This window comes from Cucurbita pepo, chromosome LG18 (genome assembly GCF_002806865.2).
Source record: "Cucurbita pepo subsp. pepo cultivar mu-cu-16 chromosome LG18, ASM280686v2, whole genome shotgun sequence".
In the NCBI taxonomy this organism is placed as follows: Eukaryota; Viridiplantae; Streptophyta; class Magnoliopsida; order Cucurbitales; family Cucurbitaceae; genus Cucurbita; species Cucurbita pepo.
In genome coordinates this window covers 315,104-336,049 of record NC_036655.1, presented here as the reverse complement: position 1 = coordinate 336,049, position 20,946 = coordinate 315,104, and the positions used below count along the sequence as shown (strand labels likewise).

General features: G+C 38.1%; 1 protein-coding gene and 3 long non-coding RNA genes across 7 annotated transcripts; 1 reads left to right on the top strand and 3 right to left on the bottom strand.

The window, feature by feature from the left end:
• The first annotated feature begins 7,913 nt into the window (after positions 1-7,913).
• LOC111780283 (transcription factor bHLH149-like) lies at positions 7,914-9,189 on the top strand. Its single transcript, XM_023660641.1, has 2 exons — positions 7,914-8,090; positions 8,427-9,189. The coding sequence occupies exon 2, from the start codon at positions 8,495-8,497 to the stop codon at positions 9,122-9,124; it is 630 nt and encodes a 209-aa protein (XP_023516409.1). The 5' UTR covers positions 7,914-8,090; positions 8,427-8,494; the 3' UTR covers positions 9,125-9,189.
• Positions 9,190-14,600: 5,411 nt separating this feature from the next.
• On the bottom strand, positions 14,601-16,685 carry LOC111780625. 2 transcript variants are annotated; one of them, XR_002812870.1, is made up of 3 exons: positions 16,547-16,685; positions 15,392-15,552; positions 14,601-14,817 (listed from the first exon to the last, which is right to left on the bottom strand). It is a non-coding gene; the product is annotated as an uncharacterized LOC111780625 (long non-coding RNA). The 2 variants fall into 2 exon arrangements; XR_002812869.1 differs by having other exon boundaries at positions 14,601-14,786.
• A 219-nt stretch (positions 16,686-16,904) lies between these two features.
• Positions 16,905-17,781, bottom strand: LOC111779562. The gene is made up of 2 exons (XR_002812705.1): positions 17,696-17,781; positions 16,905-17,090 (listed from the first exon to the last, which is right to left on the bottom strand). It is a non-coding gene; the product is annotated as an uncharacterized LOC111779562 (long non-coding RNA).
• An 83-nt stretch (positions 17,782-17,864) lies between these two features.
• On the bottom strand, positions 17,865-20,285 carry LOC111780578. Of its 3 annotated transcripts, XR_002812859.1 has the most exons (4): positions 20,261-20,285; positions 19,790-20,058; positions 18,635-18,795; positions 17,865-18,029 (listed from the first exon to the last, which is right to left on the bottom strand). It is a non-coding gene; the product is annotated as an uncharacterized LOC111780578 (long non-coding RNA). The 3 variants fall into 3 exon arrangements; XR_002812860.1 differs by lacking the exon at positions 20,261-20,285 and having other exon boundaries at positions 17,865-18,060; positions 19,790-20,161; XR_002812858.1 differs by lacking the exon at positions 20,261-20,285 and having other exon boundaries at positions 19,790-20,161.
• Positions 20,286-20,946: the final 661 nt, after the last annotated feature.

Sequence of the window (20,946 nt, the reverse complement as noted above, 5' to 3'; positions counted from 1 at the left end):
GTGTGGAAGCCTCTTCCTATTAGACGCGTTTTAAAACCTTGAGAGGAAGGCTAGAAGGGAAAGCCTAAAGTGAATAATATATGTTAGCGATGGGCTTGGACGGTTACAAATGATATTAAAGCTAGACACCGAGTAATGTGCCAGTGAGGATGTTGGGTCCCCAAGGGGGGTGGATTGTGAGATCTCACATCGGTTCGAGAGGGGAACGAAACATTTCTTATCAACGTGTGGAAACCTCTCCTTACCAGACACATTTTAAAACCTTGAGGGGAAGCTTAGAAGGGAAAGTCCAAAGAGAACAATAGCTGCTAGTAGTGAGCTTGGACTGTTACAAATGATATCAAAAGCAGACATCGGGGGGTGTACCAGCGAGGACCTTGGACCCCCAAGGGGGATGGAANTTTTAAAACCTTGAGGGGAAGCTTAGAAGGGAAAGTCCAAAGAAAACAATAGCTGCTAGTAGTGAGCTTGGACTGTTACAAATGATATCAGAGGTAGACATTGGGGGGTGTACCAGCGAGGACCTTGGACCCCCAAGGGGGATGGAATGTGAGATCCCACATCGGTTGGAGAGGGAAACAAAGCATTCTTTATAAGAGTGTGGAAACCTCTCCCTACTAAACACGTTTTAAAACCTTGAGCGGAAGCTTAAAAGAGAAAGTCCAAAGAGAACAATATTTACTAGCGATGAGCTTGGACTGTTACAAATGGTATCAGAGCCAGACACCGAGTGGTGTGCCAGCGAGAACACTGAGCCTCCAAAGGGGGTAGATTGTGAGATCCCACATCGGTTGGAGAGGGGAACGAAGCATTCCTTATAAGGGTATGGAACCTCTCCCTGTTAGATGCGTTTTAAAACCTTGAGGGAAGCATTCTTTATAAGGGTGTGGAACCACTGAGAAGCTCATAAGGGAAAATACAAAGAGAATAATATCTACTAGCGGTGGGCTTGGGCTATTACAAATGACATCAGAGCCAAACACCGAGCGGAGTTCCAGCGAGGAAAGGGAGATCCTACATCGATTGGAGAGGGGAACGAAGTCATTTCTTATAAGGGTGTGGAAACCTCTCCCCATTAGACATGTTTTAAAACCTTGAGGGGAAGCTCAAAAGAGAAAGTTCAAAGAGAACAATATCTACTAGCGGTGGGCTTAAGCTGTTACAGAAGCTATTCATAAATCACATGTGAAATTCCATTAGAATACCATGTTTATGCTTCTAAGCTGTTACAGAAGCTTAGAAGGGAAAGTCAAAGAAGACAATATCGGCTAGGGGTGGGTTTTGGCTGTTACAAATAGTATCAAAGCTAGACACTAGGTGGTGTGCCAGCGAGGATGCTAGGCATCCAAGGGGGATGGATTGTGAGATCCCACTTTGGCTGAAGAGGGGGAACGAAGCATTCCTAAGGGTGTGGAAATCTCTCTCTACTAAACGTGTTTCAATACCTTGAGGAGAAACTCAGAGGGAAAAACCCAAAGAGGACAATATCTGCAAGTGGTGGGCTTGGGCTGTTACAAATAGTATCAAAGCTAGACACTAGGTGGTGTGTCAACGAGGGCGCTAGGCACCCAAGGGGGTGGATTGTGAGATCCCACCTTGGCTAGAGAGGGGAACGAAGCATTCTTTATAAGGGTGTGGAAACTTCTCCCTATTAGACGCGTTTTAAAACCCTGATGGAAAACTCATAAGGAAAAACCAAAAGAGGACAATATTTGCTAGTGGTGGGCTTGGACCGTTACAAATAGTATCAAAGCTAAATACTGAACGGTGTGCGAGCGACGATGCTAAGAGATCCCACATCGGTTGGAAATGAGAACGAAGCATTCCTTATAAGGGCGTGAAAACCTCTCCCTACTAGACACGTTTTAAAACCTTGAAGGAAAGCTCATAAGAGAAAGTCCAAAAAGGACAATATTTGCTAGCGGTAGGTTTGTCGGTGAGCTTTTGAACACCAGCTTTCTTCCAAGGACCCACATTAGGTACCTTCTTGTTGTGAATCGTATAGCGGTCGGGCAATCTGTCATCGTCTTGGCTCGAGTAACGGGAACATCACATCGTCACACATCCGTATTTTCCAAGGTCCAAGTAAGTTGTTGAATTTCTTATAAAATTCGCATGTACAATGCACACCTAGACAGACATTAATCAGGTGCACGTTCATAATATTGTATACACCATTTCAGATATGCTTATAATTGTTTAGTATGAAAAAGACAGATCTTTAGACTGACCAGACCATGTGAGATGAATATGCATATCTTTAATCTACAACCATGACAGCTTTTCTTCCATTACACACCATGTTCTGTTCTTCGAATCATAATTTTCGTGAAAGAACCACCTCGCTGTCTCAATGTTCTGTTCATTGTTTTTTAAATACAAAGCTCTTACGACTCGTTTGACTAATTGTTTTTGTGTTAAAGTATTCAACCACCTGTTTTTAAGCTTGTATTTTTGGGTTCATTGGTGTTGTAATACAGTATCGAGCAAGAGACTTTGTGTTCGAACCCTTGTAGGGTGCGGGATTAAATGGTTAAGTTCTACTAGGTAGAAATCAATTTAACGGGATTTGATCTTGTGATATCTCACATTGGTTGGGGGGAGAACAAATCACCATTTATAAGGGTGTGGAAACCTTCTCCTAGCAGACGTGTTTTAAAGTCTTGAGGGGAAGCCCGAAAAGGAAAGCCTAAAGAGGACAATATCTACTAGCGGTGGATCTAGGTCGTTACAAATGGTATCAGAGCCAGACATCGGATAATGTGCCAACCTTCTCGTTGTTCCCCGAAGGGGGGGTAGACACGAGGCAGTGTGCCAGTAAGGACGTTGGGCCCCAAGGGGGAGTGGATTTGGGGGCGGTCCCACATCGATTGGAGGAAGGAAAGAGTGCCAGCGAGGACGCTGGGCCCGAAGGGGGGGTGGATTGTGATGTCCCACATTGGTTGGGGAGAAGAACAAACCACCATTTATAAGGGTGTGGAAACCTTCCCCTAGTAGACGCGTTTTAAAGCCTTGAAGGGAAGCCCAAAAGGAAAAGCCCAAAGAGGACAATATCTACTAGCAGAGGATTTGGGTCGTTACAGATTTTGATTTTGATCTGCTTCTTTCTGAGCATTATTGTAAACCATTTGATCCTAGTTGTCTTGCGTGGAAGGAGACAGGTGACAGAGATTTAGCTTTTCTCACCCCTAATTATATACTACTATTAGATTGTGTCTGACCACGCGATTGGTTCAAACTCGAACCTAACCACCCTGCTTTTGGAGATGACAGAGACTTTACTCGATGTCTTGACCTATCCATAGTCTGCTAATCTAATCTGACAAGCTTGTCTTAAACGAGATTTATGTCTTTTCTTTGTTACACAATACTGAATGTGCCGTTCCTTTGTTCATCTGGCTATGGTTATTTCTCTTCTTCTTTCTGACTTTTTTACTTATGGTTGGGTCTTTTTTAACCAATAATACTCCACTTGTATCTGAATACGAGGCTTGTTCGACTATGCCCACAAGCTCGTAAGCCCTCGAGGCAAGGCGAAAAGGAAAAGATGCTTTGGCTTTCTTTGGTGACTACCACGTAAGTCCGTTTTTCTCGTGTTAGATGTCACTATTACGTTAAAATCAAAGTCGGGTGAATTTAAGGTCTATTTGGAACGACTTTTGTTACTTCAAAAGTATTTTAAACCGGGTCAAATCGTTGACAAATGAGACAAAGAGATGGTTTAGTTGGGAAGTTGATATGAATTATTAGGAAATAGGAGAGATTATTATATTATGAGGAAAGGTATTAATTATTTTCATAACACATGTTAGGGGACAATGGAACAAAACCAATCATATGCCTTTTCTTAAAACCTTGTTGTTTTCTGACTGTCTTGTTTCAAACATAAAACATTTTTTTAATTTTAATTTTAATATTATATTATAATCTCCCGCTAAATTAATAAAAATATATTTGAAGTTCAGAAGTGTTTTAAAAATATCCTGGAATTTTCAAAAATTTTATTAATATTCTTATAACACATTTTAAAACTTTTTTAAAAACTTCGAAATTTCAAAAGTAGTTAAAAAGGAGGCGAAAATTGGAGTGTTGCAAGGAGGTCAAGGTCGGAGGCGGGAAATGTCATCCCAATCTTTAGTTTAACATGCACTTTTGATGGCAGCGGACTTGCGATTGTGTAGCACTCACTTTCCAACAACAAGTGAGCTAAGCCAATTCGTTCTTGCGTCACCTACAGCCAAGCGACGAATACTTGAGCCTCTGACCCCGATTTAAAAGTTTTAGAAAATGGGGCAGAGAGATTTCGAAAGAGGGTTTTGAGAGCAAGATTTGAAATATTGAAATTGGCGTTATATGTGAGGCAAGTAAAAAGGCATCAACAACGACTTACAGTATATAACTATCGGGTAGGGAAAAGTTGACCAGAGGCAGCTCATGGCCCCGAGATTAAATGAACGTCCTTATCCGGAACTTCAGACGTCATGGGTTTCATCATATTAGATTATTAATTTATTAATGTGTTGGTTATGGATAAGCATGAATCTCTTGTTGTTAATTCTAAGGATTTGTTTATTCAACTCTTGATTAAAACAATCTTAAAAAGATGAGAAATATTGAGGATCACGATGCCCATAATTTAAAATATGAGTATTGTAAATAGGTTCGATTTTCACGGGAGATGTAACGACCTAGATTTCTACTTACCTAGAGTTGCTACGTTATTGTTATCATAACGTAATCATTTTGTGCGGAAATGAGCATTTAAATATTGTCATGGACTTACGTATTCGAAAACATTTTTAAAATGGCACAACGAAATAATAAATGAAATATATAAGCGTTAAAATTAAAAACATCATATTCTAACCTATAAGAAAATAAATACAACTACCCTATGCATGTACCATGGTCTCGAATTGCAATGTCATCGTCACCTATAAAGGACGGATGTCTTGCTTTTACTTGAAATAGAAGTAGCTAAGAAAATAAATACAACTACCCTATGCATGTACTATGGTCTCGAATTGCGATGTCATCGTCACCCGTACAGGAATGTCTTGCTTTTACTTGAAATAGAAGTAGCTAAGTAAATAAATACAACTACCCTATGCATGTACTATGGTCTCAAATTGCGATGTCATCGTCACCCGTACAGGAATGTCTTGCTTTTACTTGAAATAGAAGTAGCTAAGCAAATAAATACAACTACTCTATGCATGTACTATGGTCTCGAATTGCGATGTCATCGTCACCCGTACAGGAATGTCTTGCTTTTACTTGAAATAGAAGTAGCTAAGCAAATAAATACAACTACCCTATGCATGTACTATGGTCTCGAATTGCAATGTCATCGTCACCCATACAGGACTGTCACCTGTACAGGGATGTCTTGTTTTTACTTGAAATAGAAGTAGCACATGGCTTGAGTATTTCAATAAATAGTTAGTAAGTGACCCCACTATTGGGATTAAATGCAAACACACACAATCATGAGTGAGACCTGTCATATCAGTCTATATTTTTTAGGCGACTATCCTAAACGGGCTAATTGGATGTGTATTTACTGTTCTACACATGGTCCACACGTCCGAGTATGGACCCACCAGCCAGTTCGTACACCTCTTGGGCCCCTTTCTTGTCGAGCGAGCATTCTCTGGTAGCTGTTGATGTCGGACACCTGTTTAGGAATAGCAACCGTCGCAGCATTAGGATAAACATAATGATTGTTTTCCTGCCTAATCGTCGCAGCATTATGATAACCATAATGATCGTTTTCCTGCCTCGTAACGTACGCGTCTGTACCATCGTAAAAATAGGGTATCCCCGATGCATGAACACAGAACGATGCATGAGGTCCCAACATTTGTCGTTTTTCATTATCATGTATGACAACTCCTCTAGTGTTTTCCTTCATATCATTATCGTAATTTTCATGTAATTTCGGAGTTGTGTATCATGTCGAAATATCTTATTGCATGTCATTCATATCATACATCTTATCATGTCACGTGTATCATATCATAAGCATATCATGTCTCCCAACATAACATGCCATATCATAAAGTATATCACTATATGCGTCGTATCGTCAAACGTATCGTACCATAACATAAATCATATCATATCATAATTTTCGTCAAACAGATCGTACCATATCATATATCGAGTAAGCTATTGTATTCACAAACTCAACCCAAAATATCTTCAAACCATAATGAATCCTTATACTTCTTATCCACTCATTCAACGTTTTGTTCATCCTTTCAGCAATACTGTTTTGTCTTACCTTATCGGAAACCGTCCTCGTTAAGCTGATTCTCTCGGTTGCACAGACTACTTTGAATTCTGACTTGTCATACTCTTCTCCATCGTCAGACCTCAAACATTTGATCTCCAAATCGTTCTAAATTCAACTTCAGGCTTCCACTTCTTAAAGATGGTAGGCAGATCTGTCTTGTTTTCAAGAAATATACTCGTACCTTCTTACTGAAAATCATCAATAAAGGTGTCTGTACATGCATTTCTCTCCTTTAATCTCCAAGATCGAATTAGTTTTGTCTACGAACNATTAGTCAGTTCTATTTCTCGATGGGGGCAAGGGAAGGGATATAACTCAGCGGTAGAGTGTCGCCTTGACGTGGCGGAAGTCATCGGTTCGAGCCTGATTATCCCTAAACCCAATGTGAGTTTTTCTATTTTTACTTGCTCCCCCGCCGTGATCGAATGAGAATGGATAAGAGGCTCGTGGGATTGACGTGAGGGGGTGGGGATGGCTATATTTCTGGGAGCGAACTCCAGGCGAATATGAAGCGCATGGATACAAGTTATGCCTTGGAATGAAAGACAATTCCGAATTAGCTTTGTCTACGAACAAGGAAGCTATAAGTAATGCAACTATGAATCTCATGGAGAGTTCGATCCTGGCTCAGGATGAACGCTGGTGGCATGCTTAACACTTGCATGTCGGACAGGAAGTGGTGTTTCTAGTGGCGAATGGGTGAGTAACGCGTAAGAACCTGCCCTTAGGAGGGGAACAACAGCTGGAAACAACTGCTAATACCCCGTACATTGAGAAGCAAAAAGAGGGATCCGCCCGAGGAGGAGCTCGCGTCTGATTAGCTAGTTAGTGAGGCAATAGTTTACCAAGGTGATGATCAGTAGCTAGTCCGAGAGCATGATCAGCCACACTGGGACTGAGACACGGCCCAGACTCCTATGGGAGGCAGCAGTGAAGAATTTTCCGCAATGGGCGAAAGCCTAACGGAACAATGCCACGTGGAGCTAGAAGGTTGTCTTTAGTTTCTCATAACCCCAAGAACGGTTGTTGACAGCAACAGCAATATCCCAATACTCGGATAAAGATGACATCAAAATCAATGTTTTAGTTTCATCTTCGAAATTAATTTCCACCTTCAGATATATGTAAATTTTTGCATCAAATATACACTGTCCATATCCAATAGTTTTTCGTACATATTCGATAGTGTCCCCAACAGATTCAACGTTATCTTCTCCTTGACGATGTTGAACGTCATGTTTCTGGACAGTGTCAATCAAATCAACCCTAGAGCCTACCAATTCTCGAACCTCCACTACTTCATGGTCATAGAATTCGGCTTCACCCCGTATAAGGGTACGTGATGATCTTTCTGGTACCGATAATCTTCTATACTCGATCTATATGATTATATGTGTATACACGTTGATATTGACCTTAGACTATTAGTCTATTATAATAAAATTAATCAATTAATTAATTAGAAAAAGAAATTAAAAATGGATAAAGATTAATAAATAGTGGAGAGAGAGAGAGAGAGAGAGAGAGAGAGAGAGAGAGAGAGAGAGAGAGAGAGAGAGAGAGAGAGAGGACAATAAATTGATGTGATTAAGAAGAGGCCGCGTGGTTGCTTCTGCTTTCTTTAAAAATTAGCCTCCCGTCTTCCTTTTCTTCTCCTCAACTAAACCTAAACCCTCTCTCTCTCTCTCTCTCTCTCTCTCTCTCTAGCTTCCTCCATTGCCAACCATTCTCAAGCTCTAACCAATTCTCATTTTCGCCTCTCTGGCTCAATTTTCCTTGCTGAAATCCAAAGGTATTATATGTTTTACAATTCCTTTCGTTCTCTAGTTATGGATTCTATATGTTTCTCTTCTTTGATTTCGTTTACGATCTGTACTTTTCTTCATTGTTGATGTCGATTTGGTTCGGAGGATTTTTGTTTTTGTGGATTTAGTATCCTCCTGCTCCACGGGAACACTCTCTGTTTCTTTCTATGGAAATTTGATTTCATTTTGCATTAGCATTATGGAAATTATGGAGTCTGTGTTCTGGAATCTGGAATCTGGAATCATGAAAATTTTCGTTACTTCTGGCTTGATTTGTGTTTGTGATAATGTTTCGTTTGTGATTTTGTTCATTTTGTTTGCAGATTGTTTAAGCTTTGACGGTGTTTGTGCTTGTGCTTGTGCTTGTGTGTTGCTGGATTGATTTCTTGAGATGGATGCGATTGCTTCGAACTTAGAAGAGTCGAGAAGTTCTGATTTCACGGAGCAGCGGCCGAGTAAACGCCGAAAAATCGAATCGGAGAATCAAGCGGCGGAGATTTGCAGCGCCAGATCTACGGATTTAAAAAGACGGTGGAGAACAGAGTCGGAGCAACAGATTTACTCTTCGAAACTAGTCGAGGCGCTTCACCGCGTAACTCGGAGAACCGCATCGCCGCCAGCGAAATCTTCAATCAACGGCCGAAAAGTCCGCGAGACGGCGGACACAGTCCTTGCCGTTGCCGCCAAAGGCAAGACTCGCTGGAGCAGAGCCATCCTGACGAATCGGCTCGAGCTCAAACTCAAGAATCACAAGAAGGCGAAGCCGGCTGGAAACTGTTTCCGGCCGAAGAAATTGAAAATTAGGTACGAGACGAGAAAATTGCCGACGGTACAGAGGAAAGTTCAAACTCTCGGGCGCCTGGTTCCCGGCTGCCGTAAAATCTCATTCCCGAACCTCCTTGACGAAGCTACGGATTATATCGCCGCTCTACAGATGCAGGTCCGCGCCATGACAGCCGTCGCCGAGCTTCTCGCCGGCACTCCGGCTGATCAACAACAAAGCTTCAGAACAAATTCGTAGAAGCCACTTCCAAGGCTTGTAATGCCAGGTGTTTCCGTTTAATCTTTTTTTTTTTTTCTTCTTTTTCTTTTTTCCTTTCAACCAATATTATTCGTGTATTGNTTTTTTTTTTTTTTTTTTTTTTTTTTTTTTTTTTTTTTTTTTTTTTTTAATTGAAAAGTGGCACCTAATTTTGATTCTCTTTAATTTAATAACAGAAAGATGATCACATGAACTTAGGTAATTAGGGTTTTGGTAATTTTATTTTCTTTCCTCAATTATTTTCTTTCTATTCCAAGAATTTGATTGAAAAATCAAATATATTTTTTAATTAGTTGGATTTGTTGAAAATGACATGCTCTGATCTCATGTTATTTATGAATCACTGATCTGATACCTAGGCTCTCATGGCTTTTCTTTGAGCTTCCTCAAGAGACCTCATACCTACGAATATAGTTTCCTTGATTATAAAACCATGTTCAATACTTAAGTCACTTCTTGACTATGCCTTCGAGGCTCACAATATTTTGTTGGACATTTGAAGATTTGTATGGCATGGCTAAGTTTAGGGCATGGTTTTGATACCATGTTAGTAATCACGGATCTCACAATGGTATAATATTGTCCACTTTGATCATAAGCTCTCGTGGTTGTGTTTTGGGCTTCTTCAAAACGCCTCATCCCACACAATGGTATGATATTGTCCACTTTGATCATAAGCTCTCGTGGTTGTGTTTTGGGCTTCTTCAAAACGCCTCATCCCACACAATGGTATGATATTGTCCACTTTGATCATAAGCTCTCGTGGTTGTGTTTTGGGCTTCTTCAAAACGCCTCATCCCACACAATGGTATGATATTGTCCACTTTGATCATAAGCTCTCGTGGTTGTGTTTTGGGCTTCTTCAAAACGCCTCATCCCACACAATGGTATGATATTGTCCACTTTGATCATAAGCTCTCGTGGTTGTGTTTTGGGCTTCTTCAAAACGCCTCATCCCACACAATGGTATGATATTGTCCACTTTGATCCTAAGCTCTCGTGGTTTTGCTTTAGGCTTCCCCAAAATGCCTCATCCCAATAGAGATAGTATTCCTCGATTATAAACTCATATAATTCCCTAAATTAGCGGTCCAACGAGATTTATATTTAAATTTTTAATAATAAACTTGAATTAAAGGCATGTAGTTGATTGGAATCAACTTTTTTTTGAAGTAAAGAAGCATAATTAAGGAATGATGGTATGGGATTGAGATTTATTTGGGGGAGTTTGTTGGAAAAGGTTGAGAATTTGAAAGTTGGGAGGATGAATTTAGATGGGTGGAATAGTAAATAGTCATAAATATGGGATGTCCCAATCATGTGGGTGTTGTTGTAAGCCCTAAAAGCCAAAATAATTGAAGGTATCAATGTCTCAATGTCTTCTCACATTATTATTTACATTTAATACTTCTCTCTCCTACTCTCTTTTACCCCTTACTAAATAAATAATACGTTAAGTCAGCTCTAGTAGATCTTCACGAACTTAAAAGAAGAAATGAAATGAAACTACTTGCAAACAGAGAACTCGATAACGATGTGGTGCTTAGTGTCACGGTCATGCTCGTTCAAGGCATGTTGCCCATGGACGCATGCCCATGACAAGCCAAGCCACACCCTTTATGTCCTTTCCTGTTCTAGTGTTTCCTTTTGTATTTCTAGAGAGTATGACGTTTTGGAACAATCATGTCTAAACCTGCTAGATATGAGTAGTTGTCAACTTCTCCCTACCCAAGGCTATATACTGTGAGTTGTTGTTGTTACTCTCTTGCTTGCTTATATAACGTCTCTTTCAAAAATCTCTCTCTGCCCACGTTTTCTAAAACCTTCTCTTAAACCGAGACCAGAGGCTCGAGCATACGTCGCTTGGCCGTAGGCGACGCAAGAACGAATTGACTTAGCTCACTTGTCGTTGGAAAGTGAGTGCCGCACAATCGCAAGTCTGCTGCCATAAAAAGTGCGATTGTGACACTTAGCACTCGTACTTCATGCTTCAATCAGTGAGGATTTTTTATAAGTGTATCGAAAGGGCATTGTGAGCATACCTTTGTTTTGGTGCTTCTCTGTTTCTCTTTTATATGCTACACCTAAAGCTTTTGGGAGGTGCATATCAAGTTGAACCAGTCGAAAAGTCGTTTGATTCGGTCTAGACGAGTCACCTTAGGTCGATAGATTTAGGCTCAAAGTGAGCTTTAGGCCCTATTGAGCTTAGTTAGTTAGGGTGCAACTTGTGTGTTTGTTCATCTTATGATTGTCTCACGAGTTCATTGTACTTAGTGCTCAATTTCACCCACAATAATGGCCCCACTCTCGAGTTGGTTCGTGATTCAACCTGTTATTCTTTCAAAGTCTAGCTCGAGTGTACATCGTTTACTCAAGGCAAGGTTCTTAAGCCACGAACATACTCGAAAGAAACTAATTTATGTTTGTCGGGTATAACCCATCTCAAGGTGGCCATTGGGTTCGGCACTTACCCATAATAAATGGGTTGACCCATGGGGCATGACTAACCAACGATGGTTAGCGCTTTAGCCCTATTAGCCACGTCAATCCTTCTGGTGTAGCTTAACATTATGAAGATTTAGTTCTCAAATTCTCTATTTTAAAGTAGGGTTTGTACATCATGATCATACTCGATCCCGAGGGGGCCGACTTAGGTGTGTTAAATAAGCCCATCTCAAAGTGAACCTCAAATTTAGGCATCGTTTAGTATGGATGGTTAGGTCCATTGTGTACTGTTTGACTCTCAGGTGTGTCCTCCGCTTTGGGGTAGGTCTAACAAGATCACGACTATACGCATACTCATAAAATATGTCACTATCTCAAAGATATAGGATCTAACAAACCGATGGTATGTGTTGGCATGTAGCCAAGGTGACCTTCCGGTAAAACTTACATTATATGGTTAAATTATAAACATGTCTACAATAGTCAATATCAAAACAGTTTACAAAATAACAGAAGTTTCAAGAAAACGACATTTAAAAGACACGACTTGATCTAGGAGTCCTTCCTACGCCGCACAGCTCCACACGCTCCTGCCGTCGAGCAGTGGCCTATGATCCATCTGTAAAATAAAGTAACAAGAATGAGTATAAAATACTCGATACGCAACTTACTTGTAGGCTCTCATTGATACTTCTCACATTCAGTTTTTCTTAAGCTATGTGCTCATTCAGGGTCTTAGAGTTAACCGTAACATGCTTTAAAGTTTTTACAACCTACTTACTTCAATTTGAAGGGCGTAAGTCACCTTCCGAGTTTGTTCAGGTTTCTAGGTGCACTTAGCTTCTGATTTTCAACTCTCCAAGGTCTATATAATTATCGCACTTCGTGCGCATAAGTCAAGATACCTTCATCTATCTCAGGCTCTAGGGTAAGTCTAACAGGTATGGAGGAATCGCAACTCGTTATAGGTAACATCTCAATCTGTCTACTAACTCCATACGTGTCTACTGTAGAGCGCTAGTTAGAAGCTCCCCTAATGGTGTGTAATAAGCTCCATATTCTCGTGCCACTTCAGGTTCGAAAAAACAATCTTTTTTCAACTAAACCCTAAACATAAAGACTACAACTTAAACACGGAAATCTAACTTTCGTGACTTGATTCTATGACCTCTTCAACTTATGCATCATTCGTACCTGTGACCTTTGTCTTTATCTGAAATGATATTATACGTAGTTTGAGTATTTAAAAATACTTAGTTGAAGTCCGTAAATGTAATTACATGCAAACATGGTTTCAGACACCATCCTAGCTGAGGAGTTAGGATTTTTAAGAGAAGGTAGTTAAGGAGTTCGGGAGGTGAGATTTAAGGAGAAGGTGGAAGAAACCGTCCTTCTTTTTAATCGGTTCTTACACTTTAGATATAGGCTCGACATATTCGATCTTCTAAAGTGCCTAAGACTACTCTTTTTCTAGAGACATCGAGATGATTGCTTAAATAGACCTAGTTTTGTTGCTAAAGGTTTGAGTTCGACTTTGGCCTCAATTTTGAAGGATTATACATGTGCTAGGACAAGTGCTGAGTGAGACAGCATCGGAAGAGACTTAGGGCTTAACACGGCTAGTTCGTAGGAATTCAATTTGGTCTAAGACACTTAGGCCAATACGTTGAAATTATTATCACGAAATCTCCGAGAGACCTTCTATTGATTTGTTTTTCTAAAATACGGTTGGATGTGTATATTATTATATGGATCTTTGTTATTGTTATCATGCTTATTGATCATGATGAATAAGCATATATGTTGTGTTCGAAGGCAATAATTGTGGTAAGGGTTACACGTTGTGTGTATCGGGTAATCAGTCACTAATGGGCACGTGGGTGATTACTGAAAATTATTTTTGTTCGGGTAGTCAGCCACTAATGGTATTTGAGGAGTGATTACTGAAAATGGTCTTTGGTGCATAGATTACGAGTTACGTGCTTCTGGTAATCAACTATCGGGGTTCCTTGATTTTGATTAATGGGTATGACGGTTGGCATATGTGAACGAGTTTAATAACGTTCGTTCTAAGGAGGAGAGAGAAAAGAATTAATTTTTAAGAGTGGTAGAGAGAGAGAGAGAAAGAGAGTGATATGTTAAAGTTGGATGATGAAAGGGATGGATGAAAGTGATTTAAGGATGGGTCATGCATACACATAAAGGCACCTCCAATTTATGCGAGATTCAACTCCAACACGTGCGCATACGACGTCGTATCAACTTTTGTTCTCTTCACCAACTTGTATNTTTTTTTTTTTTTTTTTTTTTTTTTTTTTTTTTTTTTTTTTTTTTTTTTTGGTTAAATTAATTTTTTAAAAAAAAGACATTAAAAAGCCAACAAATTTGCATATATATATAGTAGATATATATATATATATATGTATATGTATACGTGTAGATATATATATATATATGTATATGTATACGTGTAGATATATATATATATGATGTATACGTGTAGATATATATATGTATACGTGTAGATATATGTATGTACGCATATGTATACGTGTATATATATATATATGTACGCATATGTATACGTGTAGATATATATATATATGTACGCATATGTATACGTGTAGATATATATATATATGTACGCATATGTATACGTGTAGATATATATATATATGTACGCATATGTATACGTGTAGATATATATATATATGTACGCATATGTATACGTGTAGATATATATATATATGTACGCATATGTATACGTGTAGATATATATATATATGTACGCATATGTATACGTGTAGATATATATATATATGTACGCATATGTATACGTGTAGATATATATATATATGTACGCATATGTATACGTGTAGATATATATATATATGTACGCATATGTATACGTGTAGATATATATATGTATGCATATGTATACGTGTAGATATATATGTACGCATATGTATGTGTGTGTGTGTGTGTGTGTATATATATATATATATATACATATATAAAGTCGTTAAATATTTCATTTGTAGATATTAGTACATCAATCTTGTCTATTCCGAATCAAGTATAAGTTCAATAGTTTCCCCACATATGAGAGTAACCAAAAGAGAAGATCTCAGAGAACTTGTCTAGCTTGACTTGAATTGCTCCCATCCAATCCTTCTACTTACTGAGGAGTTTCGTTCTGTTCGCCAGTTCGTAACGTAATTGGTCAACTGCTTATTAACAAAATTGAGGTTCAATCTCCTCACCCCAAACTAAAAAATAAATAATAAAGTTTCAAAAATACCATTGAAATGTAAACCCTTCAAATTGTTGAACGAAAATTAAGACCTAAAATTGTGTGGCTGTAACGACCCAGATCTACCGCTAGCAAATATTGTCCTGTTTGGGCTTCCCCTCAAGGCTTTAAAACGCGTCTGCTAGGGGAAGGTTTCCACACCCTTATAAAGGGTGATTTGTTCTCCTCCCCAACCAATGTGGGACATCACAGTGGCAATGACCTATTATAATGAAAATTAGGATAATAGTTCATATGAAAAATATAGTTACAAACTTTCATCTAAAATTTTAAAGGATTTCTCCTTGGAATTTTATGGCTTGGCCCTTTTATGGCAGAGGTTAGATTGAAACGTTCGGGAGATGGAAGGTACTAAAAAGAGAAAAATGAAATATAAACACATTATTAACATAGATTTGGGATGTTGAAGAGGCAAAATCACATGAAGATTCAACGTAGTAAAGTAAGTTTGAAACATAGTACAAAAAATAAAGTAAGTTTGAATGTACCTTATCTTATAATATCACACTTTTTTCCTTGCCCAGTGTTCTTCTCTGTTAAGATAAACAAGGCTAAGGTGGGCCTTTTTCAGCGTTGCTTTCATTGATTTCTCCATTTCTGGTTCTTCACGTGTCCACGTGCTTCCTCCTTTACGCTTTCAATGTTCTTTCTTAAATCCAAAAAAACATCCAATCCAATTACTCTTAATAAATATACACACGAACGTAGGTCAATTGACTAACGTTTATATCCTCGATCAAAAGGTTAGTTTATAGCCTTTGTTGTTCGTACAACACAATTTAAACAATAAATTTTGTCCACTCAGACTCCTTGTTTCGATGGTCCATTCTAACCAAATCATCACTTGTCAATCCTAAAAGGAATAGAAAGTTTCGAGATGACTAAATAAAAGCTTATAACCATGCAAGATTGAGAATTCAATCAATCTGTTGTTCTTATCCGTGCACTGAACAAGAAAGAATCAGCCATTTGAGGAATCTAATCCACAGAAAGAATCAGCTATTTGAGGAATCGAATCTTATCTGGATTAGAGCAAATGAGTTTCTTAAAACCTATACACACCTAGCTCAACATAATTACTTCAATTTACTAACGTTTATATCCTCGATCAAAAGGTTATAGCCTTTCTTGTGTACAATACAATTTAAACAAGAAATTTTATCCACTCATACTTCTTGTTTTGGTTTGTTTTGGTGGGTCTATTCTATTGTTCTACGTCATACCAAATCATCACTTGTCAATCCTAAAATCATCACTTGTCAATCCTAAAAGGAATTGAAACTTCTAACAATTTTGAGACTAAATAAAGGATCATAGCCATGTGAGAGTGAGAATTCAATCAATCTGTTGTTCTTATCAATACAGTGAACAAGAAAGAATCAGCTATTTGAGGAATCTTATCTGGATTAGAGCAAACGAGTTTCTTCAAACCTATAGAGAGATAAAGGTTCTCGACACCTTTATATAATAGTTATACTAATAATGCAAGCAAACCTATTTAAGAAACAGAAAATGGAAATATAAACCCTTTTTCAGATGGTTTGGGATGGCACCAAAACAAAGCAGAAAGGCATGGAAAAGAAAAAAGAGCAGTCAGTTAGATGGCAAAGTTGGAAAGTCCTTAAATAACAGCAAATACTTACAATGCAGCCTTTTGCAGCCCTTCTTAGCATCCTCCAGCATAGCCTGTGGACAAAGTTTTGGTGTAGCCTTTGACAATCTGTTAGGTTCTTCTTTTTTCCCCCTTTAATTGGTGGGGAAAATGGGGTTTTGGATCCGAAAAAGAGGGTGAGGACACTTATATATATATATGTACGCATATGTATACGTGTAGATATATATATATATGTACGCATATGTATACGTGTAGATATATATATATATGTACGCATATGTATACGTGTAGATATATATATGTATGCATATGTATACGTGTAGATATATATGTACGCATATGTATGTGTGTGTGTGTGTGTGTGTATATATATATATATATATACATATATAAAGTCGTTAAATATTTCATTTGTAGATATTAGTACATCAATCTTGTCTATTCCGAATCAAGTATAAGTTCAATAGTTTCCCCACATATGAGAGTAACCAAAAGAGAAGATCTCAGAGAACTTGTCTAGCTTGACTTGAATTGCTCCCATCCAATCCTTCTACTTACTGAGGAGTTTCGTTCTGTTCGCCAGTTCGTAACGTAATTGGTCAACTGCTTATTAACAAAATTGAGGTTCAATCTCCTCACCCCAAACTAAAAAATAAATAATAAAGTTTCAAAAATACCATTGAAATGTAAACCCTTCAAATTGTTGAACGAAAATTAAGACCTAAAATTGTGTGGCTGTAACGACCCAGATCTACCGCTAGCAAATATTGTCCTGTTTGGGCTTCCCCTCAAGGCTTTAAAACGCGTCTGCTAGGGGAAGGTTTCCACACCCTTATAAAGGGTGATTTGTTCTCCTCCCCAACCAATGTGGGACATCACAGTGGCAATGACCTATTATAATGAAAATTAGGATAATAGTTCATATGAAAAATATAGTTACAAACTTTCATCTAAAATTTTAAAGGATTTCTCCTTGGAATTTTATGGCTTGGCCCTTTTATGGCAGAGGTTAGATTGAAACGTTCGGGAGATGGAAGGTACTAAAAAGAGAAAAATGAAATATAAACACATTATTAACATAGATTTGGGATGTTGAAGAGGCAAAATCACATGAAGATTCAACGTAGTAAAGTAAGTTTGAAACATAGTACAAAAAATAAAGTAAGTTTGAATGTACCTTATCTTATAATATCACACTTTTTTCCTTGCCCAGTGTTCTTCTCTGTTAAGATAAACAAGGCTAAGGTGGGCCTTTTTCAGCGTTGCTTTCATTGATTTCTCCNTGTGTGTGTGTGTGTGTGTGTATATATATATATATATATACATATATAAAGTCGTTAAATATTTCATTTGTAGATATTAGTACATCAATCTTGTCTATTCCGAATCAAGTATAAGTTCAATAGTTTCCCCACATATGAGAGTAACCAAAAGAGAAGATCTCAGAGAACTTGTCTAGCTTGACTTGAATTGCTCCCATCCAATCCTTCTACTTACTGAGGAGTTTCGTTCTGTTCGCCAGTTCGTAACGTAATTGGTCAACTGCTTATTAACAAAATTGAGGTTCAATCTCCTCACCCCAAACTAAAAAATAAATAATAAAGTTTCAAAAATACCATTGAAATGTAAACCCTTCAAATTGTTGAACGAAAATTAAGACCTAAAATTGTGTGGCTGTAACGACCCAGATCTACCGCTAGCAAATATTGTCCTGTTTGGGCTTCCCCTCAAGGCTTTAAAACGCGTCTGCTAGGGGAAGGTTTCCACACCCTTATAAAGGGTGATTTGTTCTCCTCCCCAACCAATGTGGGACATCACAGTGGCAATGACCTATTATAATGAAAATTAGGATAATAGTTCATATGAAAAATATAGTTACAAACTTTCATCTAAAATTTTAAAGGATTTCTCCTTGGAATTTTATGGCTTGGCCCTTTTATGGCAGAGGTTAGATTGAAACGTTCGGGAGATGGAAGGTACTAAAAAGAGAAAAATGAAATATAAACACATTATTAACATAGATTTGGGATGTTGAAGAGGCAAAATCACATGAAGATTCAACGTAGTAAAGTAAGTTTGAAACATAGTACAAAAAATAAAGTAAGTTTGAATGTACCTTATCTTATAATATCACACTTTTTTCCTTGCCCAGTGTTCTTCTCTGTTAAGATAAACAAGGCTAAGGTGGGCCTTTTTCAGCGTTGCTTTCATTGATTTCTCCATTTCTGGTTCTTCACGTGTCCACGTGCTTCCTCCTTTACGCTTTCAATGTTCTTTCTTAAATCCAAAAAAACATCCAATCCAATTACTCTTAATAAATATACACACGAACGTAGGTCAATTGACTAACGTTTATATCCTCGATCAAAAGGTTAGTTTATAGCCTTTGTTGTTCGTACAACACAATTTAAACAATAAATTTTGTCCACTCAGACTCCTTGTTTCGATGGTCCATTCTAACCAAATCATCACTTGTCAATCCTAAAAGGAATAGAAAGTTTCGAGATGACTAAATAAAAGCTTATAACCATGCAAGATTGAGAATTCAATCAATCTGTTGTTCTTATCCGTGCACTGAACAAGAAAGAATCAGCCATTTGAGGAATCTAATCCACAGAAAGAATCAGCTATTTGAGGAATCGAATCTTATCTGGATTAGAGCAAATGAGTTTCTTAAAACCTATACACACCTAGCTCAACATAATTACTTCAATTTACTAACGTTTATATCCTCGATCAAAAGGTTATAGCCTTTCTTGTGTACAATACAATTTAAACAAGAAATTTTATCCACTCATACTTCTTGTTTTGGTTTGTTTTGGTGGGTCTATTCTATTGTTCTACGTCATACCAAATCATCACTTGTCAATCCTAAAATCATCACTTGTCAATCCTAAAAGGAATTGAAACTTCTAACAATTTTGAGACTAAATAAAGGATCATAGCCATGTGAGAGTGAGAATTCAATCAATCTGTTGTTCTTATCAATACAGTGAACAAGAAAGAATCAGCTATTTGAGGAATCTTATCTGGATTAGAGCAAACGAGTTTCTTCAAACCTATAGAGAGATAAAGGTTCTCGACACCTTTATATAATAGTTATACTAATAATGCAAGCAAACCTATTTAAGAAACAGAAAATGGAAATATAAACCCTTTTTCAGATGGTTTGGGATGGCACCAAAACAAAGCAGAAAGGCATGGAAAAGAAAAAAGAGCAGTCAGTTAGATGGCAAAGTTGGAAAGTCCTTAAATAACAGCAAATACTTACAATGCAGCCTTTTGCAGCCCTTCTTAGCATCCTCCAGCATAGCCTGTGGACAAAGTTTTGGTGTAGCCTTTGACAATCTGTTAGGTTCTTCTTTTTTCCCCCTTTAATTGGTGGGGAAAATGGGGTTTTGGATCCGAAAAAGAGGGTGAGGACACTGACAAAATGGAGGTCTTCCTTTTGAGTTGTCAAAACTCCTCTAAACACACTATCAGGTCTCCCCAACCAACACTCTTCCTACTTCGATTGGTCAATCCATGTTCTGAAGACTTCTGTTTCGTGTTAAACATGACTTAATTAATACAAATGTGGTAACTTACCTATTGAAGAAAAACAAAACAAAAGTGGAGTTATGGTGTTGAAAACGGTAACAACTCAAGTTCACTGCTAGCAGATATTGTTCTCTTTGGGATTTCATTTTTGGATTTTCCCTCAAAGTTTTAAAACGCGTGCACTAGGGAGAGGTTTCCATACCTTTATAAGGAATGCTTCGTTTTCCTCCGATGTGAGATCTCATAATCCACCCCCTTGGGGTCCAGCGTCCTCGCTAGCACACTGCCCGGTACCTGTATCTGATACTATCTGTAACAGCCCAAGTTCACCGCTAGCAAAATCGTTCTTTTTGGGCTTTCCTTTCCAGACTTCCTTCGAGGTTTTAAAACACGTCCACTAAGGAGAAGTTTTCACACTCTTACAAGCAAGCAAAGTTTCGTTCCCCTCTCCAATTGATAGGGGATCTCACAAAAACAAACATTGATTTCTCGATAAGGTTGGGTAATTGTTCTCTTCAGCTACATTTTTTTCTTTTTCTTTTTAGGAGCTATAGTTTCTCTTTTTCTTGTTATAAGTGGCCAACAAATAAAGGCGTTCTCTTTCTTAAAACAAAGGACATTTAAGATATACTTCCACGCAAGAGATAATCTGTGTACTGATAGGTCACTTAATCTCAGTTCAATGAAAGAGTTCTTCCCAACTGGTAGCCTACTTTCTAAACCAAATGAAGACTTCTTGCATCCAAACTTCAGAACCTTTACAAGTACTTAACCACAGCTGCAGAGTTCTTCTACTAAGTAAAATTAGCCCCCTAATTCTAAGAAATTTGTCCTTTCCGTACTTCACTATGGTGTTCCCCAATATTCATTTGAAACATTTTCTGAGAT